Here is a 17,104-nt window from a genome sequence, read left to right as displayed (position 1 = left end):
TTCCAACAAATGTACAGAAACAATGACTTTGCTTGCTATTTTGTGTTAGTTTTGCCAGGTGCTAAGCTTTAACATCCATTTAATGCACTAGAACTCTGCTAAACTCTTAACAGCGGGCCTCAAACAGTCTTACAAATTATAAAAACCTGATGCAGTGTGATTCTACACAATTTACAGTTCTTTGGAACTGCCAATTGGCCGTTGAATTAATTTATTAGATAGCCTTGAGACAGCCTTGCCAAATTTTACAATGGTGTGCCCTCGTGTACGAAACCATTATTTTTTTCCGGTCATTGTAAAACCCAGGCTATTTTGGCGCAAATAAACAGCATGCAGTTCTGGGAAATTCCCCCCCTTTTTTCTGGTGGAGGGTGCATTGGCTGCCCTAGGTTGTAAAAATGCAAAACAGCATGTGGGCAGACAGGAGGGTTAAAGGTGTCCATATTCATCTTGTTGCAGTGCCTTAGTGTAGTGTACGCATTTAAAGTGTACTTCAAAATGAAGCCTATTGTATGCATACACACTGGTATATTGTACACACAGCACTGGGGAACAATACCTGTTTACATTAATTGTGTGCCCCTGTGCTGTCTACTGCATCATTGTGTGTCTCTTGTATGGTGAACAGGGTGTATGCTTGTACATTTTCAATATGTACTCATGTACATGTACACATGTCTGTGTACCATACCGTGGTAATGATCATCTGTTCATTATGTATAGAGGGATAGTGCACGTTTTCATTAATTTTACATATGGGTACTGTTGTTTGGAAACCGAGGAGGCCACTCTTTACAAATTGAAGCCACTCTTTACAAATTGAAGCCACACTTTGCAACTATACGTATAAAGAAGAGCTTCTCAAACTTGTCGTTCTAATTCCCTGACGTGAAAGTTTGTTGTAAAAAAAGGAAGTCAAGTTGTAAATTTCATCGTCGAGTCCACCAATCGTGCAGGCCGGCTGATTGTTCCCGACCTATAGGTACAGTCAAACCTCGTTAATAAGAGGTCCTTGGGACTTTACAAACTACCCTGTTTTAACAGGAACCTTGTATTATCAGGAGTGGAAAACACTGCAGAACAAAGACTTGAGACCTGAACTTTTTCTCGTTATAACAGGAACCTTGTTTCAACAGTGCTCTTCTGATTGAGGCTTGACTGTATGCACACGTATTGTTCATTGGAAATGTGCACTTTGCTCATAATTTCACATGACTGCGAAAGCAAAGTTCCTCGATTGATGTCAAGCGTTGATTTGTTCTGAAGCTTTCTTTTGTTGACGGGTTGAATTCATTCCTAAAGTGCCCGGGCTTGTCAGCCAGCTATCATGCACAGAAAGCGTGCATACCGAATCAGGAAGACCAGAACATTCCTTAAAGAGGGATGGCCCAAAACAAAAAGTTTGGGGGTGAGCGACAGCATGGTCAAAACATTTCGGCGGGAAATACCCCCGTTGGTCCCTCATTGTTTTCTTCCGCCCACTGAAATAACAGATATTTCTTCCCCTAGTTGCCTTAAGCTGCACAGAAGTGTACATGTGTCCAACGTGCAACTGTCTATTTGCTACTGTACATTTGTCCTGCTGATTTCGTTCTTGGCTATCTTTCCATCTGGTGGCTGCTCCATCCTTCGTTCTTCCTCCCTGCTTGTTATTGACCTCCTCTTGTGCCTGTGTGTATACATCCTGCCCCGGCTTCTTAAAGAAAATGCAGGCCGTGTCAAGCCCAGCGGCCGGGAGACGGGGCATGGGAAACCCAAGCATACTGCACTGATTTTTATAGCGGGAAGAGTGCGAGCGCGTGCATGTGTGTGTGTGGAAAAGCCGCGGGGAGATTGCGGGTAAAATTATGCACCCATGTTCCTGGCACTGGTTGATTGAGATCGGCTGATAACAGAGCTTGTTCTGTTTTGCCAAAGTCGTCCACGTACGGTATCTAAGTCTCTTTAAAGGAAAACAGAAGAGAAGATTTCCTGTTTTCTTTTGCATTGCACTTGACTTACGGTACTTACCCGGTACACGCACAGTGTACAGTGGACCACGGTTATAGCAAGAGCCTTGGGACTTTACAAATAACCTTGTTATAATAGTTATCTTATATAAATTTTCAGTACGTGTAATGGAAGACAAAGACTTGGGACCTAAAATTGTCCTTGTATTAGCTGTGCTCTTCTTATCTTGTTCAACATGTACATGTGTACGTGTGTGCCGTACACTGCACTCGTGTACGTGTTCCTGAACATACATACCCGTGCATGTAATTATTTTTCAAGGATGATTCAGTAGAATTCCCAGAAATGCTCGGGTTACTCCTGCCACAGTAAATCTTCAGGTATCATGTAACTGATGCCAGCCCATCCCCTCTCCCCAAAGAAAACAAGACTACACCTACATGTACCGGTAGTGTACATGTAGGTGTGCATAATGTACATGTACTGCACAGCGTAAACTGCTCCTGCCAGTTTGACTTTGGACGTGTACATTAGGTCGCTTTGCCATCTGTCCTGTATGAGACTGGAACAATGAATTAGAAATGATCTCACCCATGCCTTTTTTGGAATACCCCAGATGACTCATACGTGCTCATACATGTACATTGTACCTACATACGCTGAACAGTATGAATGTACTGCTTGCATTAGATCTGCCTACATGTAACAGTATGTACATGTACATTGTATACGGAATAAAAGCACTGAGGAATTCAGGCAAGCATGTTACATGTCACAGTAACTGCCGTGGGTTACCCCCTGTTTGTGTGTATTCTGTGTCATGGCGTAGACTTATCATGGTGCAGGTTCTGTAGAGTTGTGCACCACAGAGGCGGCTTGCCCTGTCACGGGCGTACGCTGGAAAGTGTAGGGTACTTGTAATCAGATCCCTTGGTTATTATGAGAAAGCTGGTTTTTATTATGAAGTACATGTAATTGTTGGTTTGGAGTTAATTAAGCATGTATGTCAGAGAGTGTCAGTGCAGGTGGATTGAGGTAACGTTAAATCGTGGCTCCTCAGTGCTTTGGGTTGGTTAGTGTTGCCCCAAAGACTGGTTTTACTGTTTTGGCCGGTGCACCGTGCAGGCGACATGAACTGGAGAGCACAGCCGAAAAGCACCACCAGTAGAGGGCGCTATATTCACAAGAAACGACCTGCTAGAAAACCAGTCTTGAAGAATCTGGCAGGCTTGCCCGAAAAATGTACATGTACATACTTGTACACGTACCTCAGATTACCGTGAATAGGTGTGCATTCACACTGCCAAGACCACAGTCTGCATGGGGCACGACCTTTGGCAGTGTGTACGTGCATTATTATTCGTGAACTTGAGCGCATGAGGCGTGCTCAGAACTTTTCAGGTAAGCCGACCAGATTCTACACTTGAGACTGGTTTTCTGGCAGGTCGTCTCTTGTGAATACAGCGCCCTCTGCTGGTTGTGCTATTAGGCTGCACCGGCCAATACAGTAAATCAGTGCCTTGTTGAATATTCCGTTGTTACTTGCACTCCCAGCGCACGACGCCGTGTTTTGACCAAGTGGAGGCTGCCTTGGGCAGACTGTTTCCTCGAATCCTTCCCAATCGGACCTGCTTGTCAGAAATACATGTAGTTGGCACCTTTGGTAATTGGAAATCAATAGGTTGCCTGGGCATCTGAAAATAATAGCCATACATACATGTACATGTGTATGTACTTACGGTACCAACTGTCTGTGAGTATTAAAAAATAATTCAAGCAAACCCCAGCTTACTTAATGTTTGTTATATATACAAAAAAAGTCATTTTTCAAGCCACTGTAATTGAATAACTTTACACTGTCTGAAATCTGTTCTAAGTACCAGGAACACATGTACAATGGATTTTGCTCACAGTGGGGATATGTTGTTGCGGGTCTCCATAAAAGAATGTGTAATACCCCAGATTTTTTTTTTTAAATGAAATCACTGAGGAGAACTTTTCAATATGCAAACAGAGAAATGTGGGCTAGGTGCAGATCTCCCATAAAAAGAAGGTTGTCATGGGCCAGGAATGTGAAGTGCTGGCCTATGGATGGCCTCTCACAACAACACCCAAGCAGGTGACCTAGTGATGGGGTCATGTCCCAACACCTGTTGCACCATCGCTAATTGATTGATTGGTGGCAGGTTGTCCTCCCTGCCCAGGCTGTAGATTCCCCTGGTTGCTACTAGGGTATGATGGCACCGTTTGCATGCCAGTCACCACATGATGCACCTACATGTACATGTATGCATGGAGGTCTCTCTCCACGGTATAAGTAACAACAGTTAAGCCATGGAGCACTGCCATGCAGTGTCATGTGAGGTTCATTTGGAATGTTTCACGGTTGTGTGGCTTTATACATTTTATTCATGTTGAGCATGTTTGGCATGACATTCTTGCCACACTGTCTCCCAGTTCTCCTGCTGATTAAATGCACGTGTACATGTATTCATATGGTTCCATTTACAATGTACATGTACATGTATGTACATGTACTTGTACATGTAGTCTGTGCATCGTCTTGTGTTACACAGTACTCCCTTCAGGCCACTAATTTGTCAGGATAAATATCGCATTCGGGCCGGGAAAAGTCACTGAATTCTGGGCAGACTGCACCTCAGAAGTTACAGTACTGTGTTTCTCCCTGCCGTAGGAGTAAGGTTTCTGCTTGGAAAAGACAGAATGTTGCAAGATGAAGGAGCAACGAAAGCTGGCCCAATCAAATGGACAACTACAGGTGCATGTATCTGTACATGTACATTCCCTGCACTTACATGTACAACAGTGCCACGCTTGTATTGACAGTCTGTTCGTGCGCGCGCTGCACTTGTACAGATGTACACTCTGCCTTGCTTTTCTACACGTACATGCAGGTTTATGTTACATGCTTGATGTCTGCATTAATGTCACTGGGAGAGTCCCCTTACATCGGCTACAAAATTTACTGGCGTCATTGCTGGATGCGCACTGCCATCAATCAGATTATTGTGCACGAACCGGTACCTGTTTGTCAATATGCCATGTTCCAAGGCTTTAATCAAAGCCAAGAAATCTTGTTGACTACGTAATGGAACTGTATCCCGGAGGCTTCCTGTTCCACAGCGATTGAAGAGACCTCAATCGTAAGATTACCCTGGGACGTGTTCCTGTTCTGAAATTCCACTTTTTCAGTTGATGGGGAATCATTTCAATAAACACAGCGAGTGGGCTTGTATATGAATATTGGCAATGCGGGAAGCCTTGCTGTAGGTATCTATACACCAGTAGTGAACTGCTTGTAAATGAAAGAAAATTCCCCTCAGGTACCTGTAAAAGACAAATGGCTGTCTACTTCCGTGTACATGAGTATGACATGCACCACATGCTATCGCTCTGTACATTTACATTATGTAGGCCCAATTGCCACTGTTCTTCGATATCGAGGAAAACACGGATACAAAGTACAATGTACATGTAGGTAGCAGGCAAAGAAGTGCAGTTTAGAAACGATTAAAAAATTTTTTTTCTTAATATTAAAACTGCTAGTACATGTGCATATATTTACAGCGCATGAGTTTTACAAAATGTACTTTGGTAGTTTAGAAGGACGTACATTGTGAGTTTGGTAAAATGCCTTCATTCAACAATACAGTCTTCCTTTGGTGACAGGGGAAGGCCTGAGTGTACGTCTTTGTTCATTCAGATTGCGCATGGTACCAGTACAGTGCTACTATTGACAGTATTGGGACGATTGTCATATCACTGCATGGCACATCACTGTTTGTTATCCCTTGTCGCTTGTTTTGCTGATAATTCAGGGGCATGTTTGTAGTGTGGGATAGTGATAGGCTGTGTGGAGATTACATCTTTTGGAGTGTATGTTATTGTGAATGCATTACTGGGATTGATTGTTTTGGAGAATGGGTCGAATAGGACTCGGCAAGGAATTTCTAAATGGTGTACAGGTCTCCACGAGGATTTCACGGAACTGATATTTGGAAATCGCTGAAAAAGGAGAAATTTTTAATGTGTAAGAATCCGTCGCAAATTGAAGTGTTTCATATGCGGGACATTCGGTCAAAATTCCAGCCCAGGAGAGTGATTCATGTTGAAATGGGAGCATTTTGAAAACATTGTTTCACACGCGACCATGTTAAGTACTGGAGAACAACGCCATGTCTCTACAAGACTACACATTTGGAAATGCTGTAGGCCCCATAGAGTGTTAACTACCACTACAGAACAAAAAATGCGTGGATCCGTACACAAGTGCTCACTGTATACGCATGGCTTATTCTGTTCGAGTGAATCCATTGATCATAAACAGCTGTGTACAATTCAAGAGACCTCAGCGTATATCGGTACATGTACCAGTACGTCATACATGTACATGCCGAGACAGGTTCAATTTGTCTTTTCCTCTCTAAAGTTACTTGTTTATGGCTGTAGAGGCATGTACATTGTACATGTATTTGAGAAACTGGGCCAAAAGGTTTGGTGTTCAACACATGCACCGACAGCCCACATGTACATTGTCATGGGTTAATATGTTGGTCATATGTTTCTCATACTGTACATGTAGCTCCTTCCCCTTAAATTTGACAGATTCCATTGATTGGAAAATTGGATTTGTTGAACGCAAATCCCAGTTCTTTCCCCCACACTTCTGCACTTCATGTATCTCTGCTTTGATTGACACTAATGCTTTGAATGGAAGGGTTTTTGGGATTATAAGCATGCCGGTCAATCCCGGGTTCAAGTCACACTCAATCAGCGAGGTCCCGCATCGCATCACAGGGGCTGGTGCACGTAGTAAGGTAGTCACGTACATGTACGTACGTAATTACCGGTTGGATCCCGCCTCGGCTGGAAATGCCCGAGATACGATACCCGAAGATAATTAATTCTCAGTCCTGGCAACCTTTGGAATTCTCGTGGCTTGTTCAAACACCGCCAGCCCCTGGGTGATCAAAAGGTGGAAAAAAAGTGGCGTGCATTTGAGCATGTGTGGAATCATTGCTGATGGTAATTTAATGTGAGGTGTACACGCGTCGTCGTCAGTTTGCAAATTGAAGCAGTTGTTACAAAGGACGAGTTGTACCATTGAAAACTTAACAAGGCTAAAGTGTACTGCTAAGAATAAATTTCAGCCAGATCCAAACTAGTGTTACCGGTATTTTGTGAAAACCAGTTCCATTCTGGTTATGCAAAAGCTGAGGGTACATGTATTTTAATTTTGCCAAATGTTTCAGAGTATGATTTTGGTGAGCTATCTCCATGTATGCATTCGCTTTCAAGCTACATGTAACTACCGGTAGGAAGAAACCTTCGGCTTCGGGGAATTTAGATAAACTGTGGATGGGGGGGTCAAATTAGTCAAAAACCACACTTTTGAAAGGAGGAAGCTTGGACATCTCATATCAGCTACTTTCCTCTTACATGTCCTTGACGGAGTGCACATGTATCACAAATAATCAGCACTCCAACAAAAATTGCTCGAAAATGCGATACACATTCAGCAGTACTTGTAGTTTCGAGTTGTTTTGAAACTGTAGCCGACCCAGTTTATTGTGCATGCCCATACATGTACATGTGCAGACATCGCGAAAGAACCATGCTCCGATTGCACATAAAAACAGCTTGAAATTCACTTAGCTGTCATTCCACTTGGAGTGGGCCCTGGATAATCGGGTCCCCTTGATACCATTCTCCCACTACTCGGGATTCGTCATCCTTCAGTAATGTTGCCATTTCTCGTTGCCTGTTTTTGCCATTGGCAAAATCGGACATTAGATGTTCGACCCAGAAATTAGTGCAGTTTGGCATTACTGAGTTAGCTCGGGGCTCAAATGTAATCCATAAATGTACAGGCGAGGCCAGTACATGTACGGTAGCCAAAACAAAGGCTACAAGGCCAGGAGTGCTTCGGGGTAGGTTAGTGCATAAAGTTTTTTTCTTGTAAAAAGCATATAAATGTAGTGCATGTACCAGTACATGTGCCCTAACTTACTTACGTGTACATGTATGTACATGTATATGTAGGCAGATGTGTTGGCATGGTCAGACAGGACTTAATAAAATAGAGCATTGTTTGATGTCCTGAAAAGTTAAAGAACAAGGCATATTGTACTGCCTTACATGGAAGTCAGTGTTTTCTCTTCAGCTGCCCTGAGATTAGAATCCTGACCTCTTACCACGTAACATGCTTTATTAACATCTGTCTATCCTTACCTGGAGTACGCCAGAAAGGGCAGCTGGGTTTCACCATGTGGTGTACATGTACATGTGTACATGTAAGTCCCCATGTTATCAATAGGTCTTTCTCATGCTATATACTTGTACATGTACATGTATGTTCGCCCCTTCGAGAGCGAAGTGCCCCGCCCGGGTAATATCTGCAACCAACCAAGGGTGATGTTCCAGCAAACTTTGGCCGCCTGCACAAACAGTACCGGTAGGCAATTAGGTAGAGGTTGATCACTTGCTAAAAAACCTTCCAGGGTTGCGCACCGGGCCAGAAGTTTTCAATACAGTTCTCCTTCCTTTGCTTCTCAATTACGCACTGGTGGGCCGTGTCCGAATCAACTGGCTTACGGCTAGGTGTATAGCGCACAGGTCTACGGGAAGTAGCCACTGCCGCTAGCCATGAGGCTTCCCATAGGAGCCTGTTTTGTTGCTAGCCGTAGCCCTAAGGTTGGTACACAGCCATCAGTGTGTGTACAGATCTCGAGCTGCGCACATAGACTGCTTGCTTAAGGTACATGTCCATGTACAATTGTGCCCACTCTGCAATGCGAATATTCAAGCTGATGTACATGTGCAGTACCTGTTGTCTGTTTTCTTAACTGAAGCTGTGCTACTCTTTCAATTGTAGTTTCTACTCACTGTGTTTACAAACCAAACACTACCTCTATGTACATGTACCTATATCTTTACTAATGGTGTGCTTGAATACTAATACAATATCGCCATAATAGCTGCTAACGTCAAGATCTTGAGGGTATTTCTCCTATTAGTATTTGTGGTCAGATATTCAAGAGGTATCTTCCGGGGCACCGGTAGATATATTTCCTACTTTGTAAATTTCAATATTTGTAAATACTCATTAGGCCATTGCATAGAGTGTATTTTTTTTTTCACAAGGCCAATACATGTACATATTCGTGAAGTCCTGTCCAACGTCACCGAGCCTGTAATCACGTCAGTAAAGTCGGTGCATTAGCACATAATGAAATTTATCGCTCGTTCCACCGCTTACTCTTCTCGTTACCACCTCACCATTGCCATGGCAACCAGCGGCCCATGATTGGGCTATATATTGGGACGTCCTGTTGAAAAAAGAAAACAAAAGAACGAAGGCAGCATCTCTGATCTCTGTCTCTCTCCCGTTTTCGTCTCGCCGCCAGGTTCGACGGACGACATCCAGGTCTCCTATTCGTCCGACAATGCCACCCCAGAAGTCAAGGGGACCATGACACCCCCCGTGGAGCGCAAGACCAAAAAGTCCACAATACCCCGCTTCTTCAAGCCGTGGAAGTGGAAGAGGAAGAAGAAGGCCGATGTGGGCAAGGAGCCCATTCAAGGTAAGAGACACAGAAGCGAAGAAAACCTCGGAAGTGGCCAGTGCCAGTGCGCAAACTAGAGGAAAGCTGTGCATGGATAGAGATGAAAAAAAATGGCTCAGTACTTTAGGGGAGTGGGAAAATACCCAACTTGCAAAAGAGACAGTGAGTCACTCTGTAGGGTTAAAATAAGGCGTTACGATTCTGGTGTCCCTGAGCAAGACGTTTTATAATGAGCTTTCTTTGCTGTGAAATATAAATGAGTATATGTATATATTTTGCATTGCTGATGGTGATCTTGTGTACATTTACATTAATTGTGAAACCCTGAGATAAATTTATAATGTGTTTGCTGTGAAGTTATTATGTAAGCAACGCATTGGGTATAGGTTCGCGTGTGATTTTTGTGATATTTTGCATAACATAGTATTTTGGGGGTTCACTTTCAGCTTATGGGAACGAGGTCCCTGATTCCTCCAATCAGCCTCTTTCCCCAGCACAAGAGGTTTCCACGCCAGCTGCTCCAGGTAAGCAGATTGTCCCCTGGTGGCAAGGTTGCTGTCCACCCCCCCTCCCACCCCCTCCCCTCTCCGAATCGCCCTCTCTCTCTCTCCCTCCTCTCTCCATCCATGTGATGAATATGTGCCCAGGTGCACTGTAGACAAGTAGAAAAGGTCTGGCCTCGGGTGTAACATGGGGGAGATAAGCTCCGAGTGTGGGATTTTATGGACTTCCTTCTACGCATCAATACTCGCCCTCAGCAACATGATAGAAAACGTGAGCGGCAGAAAACAGGGCTTTTCTGCATTTTTACCTTCTGAGAAAAGGGCACAAGTACACACCCGCTTGTGCTGTGAGACACGTAGAGTAAAAGTGTGTAGAAGACTCTGGGATTTGCAAGACAGCGTAAAATTCTACAAACATTCACAGGATGATGTCGTCGTGATGTCGTCACTGGTCAGTTTCATCCGTAAAACATCACGGTCTGCCGGCTTATCAAGAATGAACCCAATTGGACCCACGGTTTTCTAGTTACAGGACCTTTAAATGTGCACCTTTGAAGATGACGTCACGTGGCCCGTGATAACGTCATCATGACGTGACCTTAAATTTCATCTACATGTACATGTATGTATAACACCTCCCTGTTTATGCACATCCCTACTCATCACCCACTCACCGTCAAACACAGATGGATAAAAACAGGTGCCTGGAATTCTCAGAAGTTCTCTCAGTATAGTCCAAACAGGATATTCCAAAACGATAGGATGTTCGGTATTAAAAGCGATTACAACAGACCACTTCACTTTTTGGGGGGTCTAAGCTACATTGGCATAAGTCTTGACTTGCACGTAAGAAGTTTCCTCATTGTACTGTTGATAGTACAGTTGACAAATGGTTGTCAATAACGAGAGGTCTTTTCTTGGAAATCATGCTCGATGTTGAAGAGCGTGGAAGATAAAAGGAAATCGTAGGCACTCTGCTGCCAAAGTTCATGTTGAAAAACATTTGCTATATGTCGGAGCGTAAGCGATACCCACACCATCTGTGCGCTCCCTCTCGTGTGATGATAAGCTAACACCATGCGGCTGGTGAGCCCACCGCAAGAAGCGAGCAGCAACTGACGGAGGGAAACACCTCAAAGTACATGCAAGATGGGAGCGTAAAGAAATGATGCCTCTGCCACATGCGCACGGTTTGATATTAATCGGAGAGGCCATAGATCGTAGAGAAACACTCACCCGTGCATCGCGCAGTGCGCTACATTCCTACTGTTAGTAGACACTCAGAGGTGAAAGAGGTGGGGGTATTGTGATGCAGGCATTTTAGTATTACAGGCACCTGTCATCTGTTTCTGAAAGTACATGTACAGTGTCGGGAAGGAAAGAGTCAATCTGAGTGCATGTGCTAGAGGATTTGTTTGTCCTAGTTCAAGTCTGCTAGTCCCGTTTGAAAGGGGGATATTTTAGCTGGGGTTGAAACAGTGGAGGTACATGTCAAACTATCCAGGGCCATTTTCAGACTGGAAACCTTCCCTCGTCCCGCTGAAATCCAACACTGGGAAAGTAATGGCAAGAACTATGCACTTCAGTGAAATTGAGCCTGCATAAAATAATTAGCACATCAGCCCAGGGGCTTGGATATTGCATTTCTGAGTCTAGAAATGAATGTTGTCTTCCTGAATTTGGAGTAGGGTTTTGATCTCTTGTTGATACCTCCGCTTTGGTGAAACATTGCTGCAAATTATGCAATATATATCTGAACTATTTTTGAAGCATATTTCATCAGGTGTTTTTGTTTTGTTCCTTTCCAATGTTTTTGTTAATTGTCAATTTATATATTTTCTCTATTTTAAATGTGAATTATTCATTTTTTATGCACCAGTATTTACTACAAATTTATGCTCAACATGAACAAATGCACATTGCCATGGGAAACAAGGCCGTACACTGCACTGCATCAGAAATCGCACCGCTAAAAAATGAAGGACGCCAAAGAACAAGACATAAAAGTCAAGGGTGAATTTGTGCCGGTCCGTCGCATCCCATTATCCATCACGACCCGATTCCTCATCGCTGATGGCAAAAGCTGAACAGGCTTCCTATTCCCTCTGTCCTCCTCCCCCGAAGGTGGAACGGGAGGAACGCAGGAGCGAGACAAACAGAGACGTGGTCAATCAGGCGTACGTTTCCTGACAATTTGCCGTAATCAAACATGATAGAGCCCGCAGTCCTGACGTGGTTACGCAGGGAAAGAAGACCGTGTACGCTTTGTTGTTACTCAAGCCAGGGCTTTAGAGACAGTTGCACTTGTGAAGAGGCTTTTGTGCTGACAGCCATTCTTGTATGGTACCCGGTAGCTTCCCAAATGTAATCAATGCAATAAACCAGCATTGCATTCTTTGTGTTTAAACCTAATTACATGTGCCCGGCAGGACACAAAGCCCTTCCATACAAGTACGTATACAGTGATGAATACCTGTCACCAGCAATGCATTGCAAATGGTAAACCTTGCCATAGATCACACCGGAGGCCCAGTCAAATATGTACAGTACATGTACTGTGTACAAACTGTAAACTGTGCTTTTGTCTGAACATCTGTTGTTTGCTCTGGTACTGTTGCATTAAGCATTAAATATTAATATAATCATTGATATTGTCTGGCTTTTTTGTCTTGTTTATGGGCTTTAGCAGCCCTTGCTTGTTATTAACCTTTAGCTTGAAATTATTACCCCTGGAGGTTTTTCATTGATTTGGGGTTCGGCGTGTAACTTGCCATGCCTTTTCAGGTATTTCCATCTGATGTTTCGCCTGTCCTCGGCCTTTATCCATACTTCTGTCCTCTTGCTGTTTTTGTTCGATGTCATTTTTACTTGGGTCCTTTAAAATCGTTTACTTGCCGGCACTTGTACCCTGGATGTGTCATTTCCCGCACTGTGTGCGTAACAATAAATATATTTCACCATTTGAAAGTAAACCAGATATGGACTTTTTCCAAGTTCCAAATTCAAATGTGCATCTGCTTTTCAAAGATTCCTTCCAGTTTTCCTAATTTTTGTGTGGGTAATTCCAGCAATTAGGGTTTTTTCGTGTCCATGTGTCCATGTTTTTTCGTGTCCACATCTGACATATGATTTCATAAGTTCAGAACACATTTTCTAATTTCCAAGAGTGGTGAATCAATGCTCATTACCTGCCAAACAAATGGTAATAGTTTGAAATCAATTCTGTTGATATTTCCATGTCAAATCACAAAGGTCAGATGTAACAGGGACACAAAAATGTCACACTTTTGGACCCCTGATTTCTGGAATTACCCATGTTGCAGACACGTGAACTAGGAGTCAGACAACAGTGTCTTTAGAGTGGGGAATTCAAATTGTTATGTTTGTGTGCAATCAGATAACTCAGGGCACCAGATTTTATTCTTCAAATTTAACTCACAAAACTCTTATTACATATTCACGTAGACGTGTGTATGACTTTGATAGCAAAAAGATCAGCCATTTCTGATTGCCTCAGCAAACCATGTTGAATGTAGAACGGAAAAAAGTGCAATTGGGATTGTACAACACGAGCAGTAGAGCATTTTTACAAACGGATTGAACTTTCCATTCATATATCTGTTGTCATACACAAGTGCCATAAACTGCTCTGTGCACAAGTTTTGTTTTTCCTGAACAAACTGGCACTTACGACCAGGAGCTCATATTTTTTTAATTTCTTTCGTTATTTTCGTTCTGCCGTTGGCTTTCAACACCTGCTTACTTTTTTTTGGTTTTTTTGGATCAATTTTTGTTTCCTTTTAGATGCGACAGCAACAAATCCAGAGGCTGCTTATTCATCAGATACCTCAGGAGGACCAGAATGTGTTCCAACATCAGGTACAAGCCAAAATTGAAACAAAAAGGAACCAAAGAACCAAATTCTGCCCATCCAGAATTTGCAAGCGGGACGTTCTCCCGTGTATGACACGTTTCAACCAATGAAACTGATTACGAATTCTGTATATCGGAATATCCAATCTGAGCTTGGTTGATATCTTGTTTAGTAGAGTTGTGTTCTTTGAAGCTGAATTGAAACGTAGAATACTCCCAAGTTTAACCCTTCCTCTTGAAATTTCTTGCAAGAAACCTTCCTGAATCCTCCCAAATCCTTCACTGTGGAGGAAACCAGTGGCACATTCTTTGTAATCATGCATCGAGGAACATCATGCTTCATTGCAGCAATAATTTGGGCTGGGTCGTACCTTCCTCCATCTCACAAAACCATTAAATCCTACTGGTTGATTTTTTGTTATTTAATAGTCGATTTGGCTGTTGATTATTTCTTCTTAGTTCAGTGGGCCGTATTTAATTGCAGAAATTGCCCGAAGGCCATAGAGGGATCTTAACAAAATCAGGTACTTCTGTTTGATTGCACGGACTCACTTTTTTTTTTTACCCCTTGCCTGCTGGCGTAGAGCTAAACCTTTCAAAGCGTAATGGAAAGTGTTCCCAAGTGACTCGACTTTTTTGGTTAACGTTTGGCTGCTTTTGCCAAAAAATGAGAGGAAACACTGCCGCAAAGTTCGTTTCCCCGAAGAGGTCAAAATTGGATGATAACTGTTACAATATCGAGTTGCGAGTTGACGCACATTCATCACTGGGACGTAATTGAGTCTTCAAATTGAACCGCAGTAACTCTTGCCCCAGCCTCCTGACAAACCCCCCCCCTGTGCTACTGTATGTCCCACGGGGTCACCATTAATCCTGGCCGGCCTGTCGTGGAAAGCAGCAGAGAATTTCTGCTCTGCCTGTCCCACTGAATCAATGCGAAATAGCAAGAGTTTACTTGGTAAAGCGGGGGGCTCTTTGCGCGAGAGGAGTTATATTCTCCGGTCGGGGGTTGGGAATTAGTCGGACGTTGATGGATTTGTCGGTACGGGCCTGCCTCACCATCTGCAAAGTGGTTGTAGCCTGTTGCCGTCTGTCGTACACAATGCCCGGAGGCGCGACGCTCTACTTCTGTAGACTGCGTGGGTGTTCATACCGGTAGACGAATAGAACACAACACATATACATCTACAGTACCTGTACCTTGAAATAAATGACCAGGTGTAGTCTGAAGCCACTGTCCTGTCATTGATGGTGACAGACTGACAGGTGTAAAAAAAAATTTGCTACTTCAGTGGTCAGGGTTTCTCTCTCAATGACTGACCTTTTGGAGTACTTCAGCCGTATACTACCTGTAAGTTCCCTTGCGGCACACATACACGTAACTCTTGTGCAAAATGGGGACAGGTCTGAAAAAAACAGTGGAAACATTTGCCTTCAGTGGAACCGTCACTCGGACAGCTGTGGAGGAAAAAAGGTGTAGGAAAACATGCCAAGTTTTCCCCGAGCCCCTTTCTCTTTTTTTTTTTTTTTTTTTGTTTGGGCGGGAGGGATTGTTAAACTGAACTTCTGCGAGTTTATGAGTCAGCCTAAACTGTAACAGCTACTGTGTCATACTGCCCCGCAAATTGCCAATTTCCCAGCTCCAGTTCTGTCTGGCGTTTATCACCGGCGCATTTACGGAACACCATTTGCCCAGACCTGTTAATTCCATCTCCAGCCATGGTTACAATAACTCAAGCCTACCAGGTGCTCGTATAAATGCACATTTACACTTTGGGCAATTAGGCAGTTTGTCAGCTGTGGTATTTCATTGATGAACAGTATGCATGCTCATCCGTGCTCTGTGTACTTTCATATTAATTCTACCCCTTTCAAACACGGGGATGCATGTACTTTTTCCCCTGCAGCGGTGGCACAGTTTAACCCTAACAGCCCTAAATACTACAAAGTACTACTTAGTAGTAAAATGTAGTATTCAGCGCTGCCGCTTGTAAGAGGATATGACCTTAATGTTCTCTGAAGCCATAAAATACAATAGATAAGACAATGTACCATACAGTGCTGTGGCACTACTGGTATGAATGCGTGGCTTTATCGTTCTCCGTACGAGTAACAATGGAGGGTGCCCTAGCCAAAAGTAGTCATTTGTAGCGCTAGGTCCTTCAGGCTCAGACTACTGCTTAGTATTTTATAGTACTGAGTACTGCAAGCCAAATTTTATGCAGAACTGTTAGGGTTAATATAACAATCCAAATGCTCGAGATTGGTGTCAAATTTGTACATGTATATGTGTACTTGTAGTCGCCGCTTTTGAATACAGGTGTACACGCAGTGAGTGGTCATATGGGGGTAATCGGGAACTCTTCGGTTGCTGGTTCTATTTGTTTTGGACTCTTTATGCAGTCCTGGTGATGTTGAGCCGGTGTGCTCATACATGTAGTACAGTGCTCATTGGTGGTAGTCCAGGTGTTTGGTCCTTCTCTAGCATTGTGTGTCCGCACAGTAAACAATGCCATTTACCGAGTGTGTGAATGGCTGTGCGGATATGGAGAGTTATGTTTCAATTACGATGATAGTTCCCGCTCGTGCGATATTGGATGTGCCAAATGTTGCTCTTTTCTTGTTATTAATCGGAGACTTTTTCAGTGGCTGTTTCCTGTTGGCGTTTGTCGGTGAAAGGCTTGCCTGCTTGTTTTCACTTTTCCTGGTCACAGTTTCCTTGTATGTATGTATGTATGTATACCGCATCATTGGTATAGTTTTTCCCTCAAAAAGTAAAGTATATCCAAAGTTTTAAAATCTATGAAAAATATGAATTGCCAGTTGAACAACAAAGACGAGCACCTACGTGTACGTGTAGAAAAAACGCCACAAAAGGGCCCCTCAAAAGAATTTATTTTCCCTAACAAATTTGAACCATGCTGCTAACACCGTAGGGTGTGCTCAATCCAACGTCTATTTCCCATGGGGTCGGATCATACTGCAAAGGTTTCCCGCCCTCTTTCTGAGAACCATCGCATCTAAGGCTTTGGCTTTGAGCCCAAATCCCTACAGAAGCTGACACCGTATTGCTGATTTCCAACGAGGCAGCTGACGCTTGAAGATCAAATCGAGTGCTCGTTGTCGCTCCTTTTTTTTTCTTTTTCTTGCCCGAGGCGATGACGTATCTGAACAAAGTCCAGAATGATATGA

The 17,104-nt window shown here is 43.4% G+C and overlaps 1 protein-coding gene across 5 annotated transcripts in view; it reads left to right on the top strand.

Moving 5' to 3' along the window:
* The window catches only part of LOC110979352 (phosphatase and actin regulator 1-like), a 32,984-nt gene that overhangs the window by 5,895 nt on the left and 9,985 nt on the right, over positions 1-17,104 (top strand). For 4 of the 5 annotated variants that reach the window (XM_022235101.2, XM_022235082.2, XM_022235073.2 and 1 more), the window contains 3 exons: positions 9,378-9,554; positions 9,983-10,060; positions 13,844-13,918. In XM_022235101.2, coding sequence (XP_022090793.2) covers positions 9,378-9,554; positions 9,983-10,060; positions 13,844-13,918 — 330 coding nt within the window. The remainder of the gene's footprint in view (positions 1-9,377; positions 9,555-9,982; positions 10,061-13,843; positions 13,919-17,104) is intronic. The other variant, XM_022235110.2, reaches the window with a different exon arrangement.

Source organism: Acanthaster planci, linkage group LG18 (assembly GCF_054643075.1).
Source record: "Acanthaster planci isolate LZ-2023a linkage group LG18, COTS_SCS, whole genome shotgun sequence".
Lineage (NCBI taxonomy): Eukaryota > Metazoa > Echinodermata > Asteroidea > Valvatida > Acanthasteridae > Acanthaster > Acanthaster planci.
The sequence above is the reverse complement of the archived record's forward strand: the minus strand, read 5'-3'. Positions and strand labels throughout refer to the sequence as shown.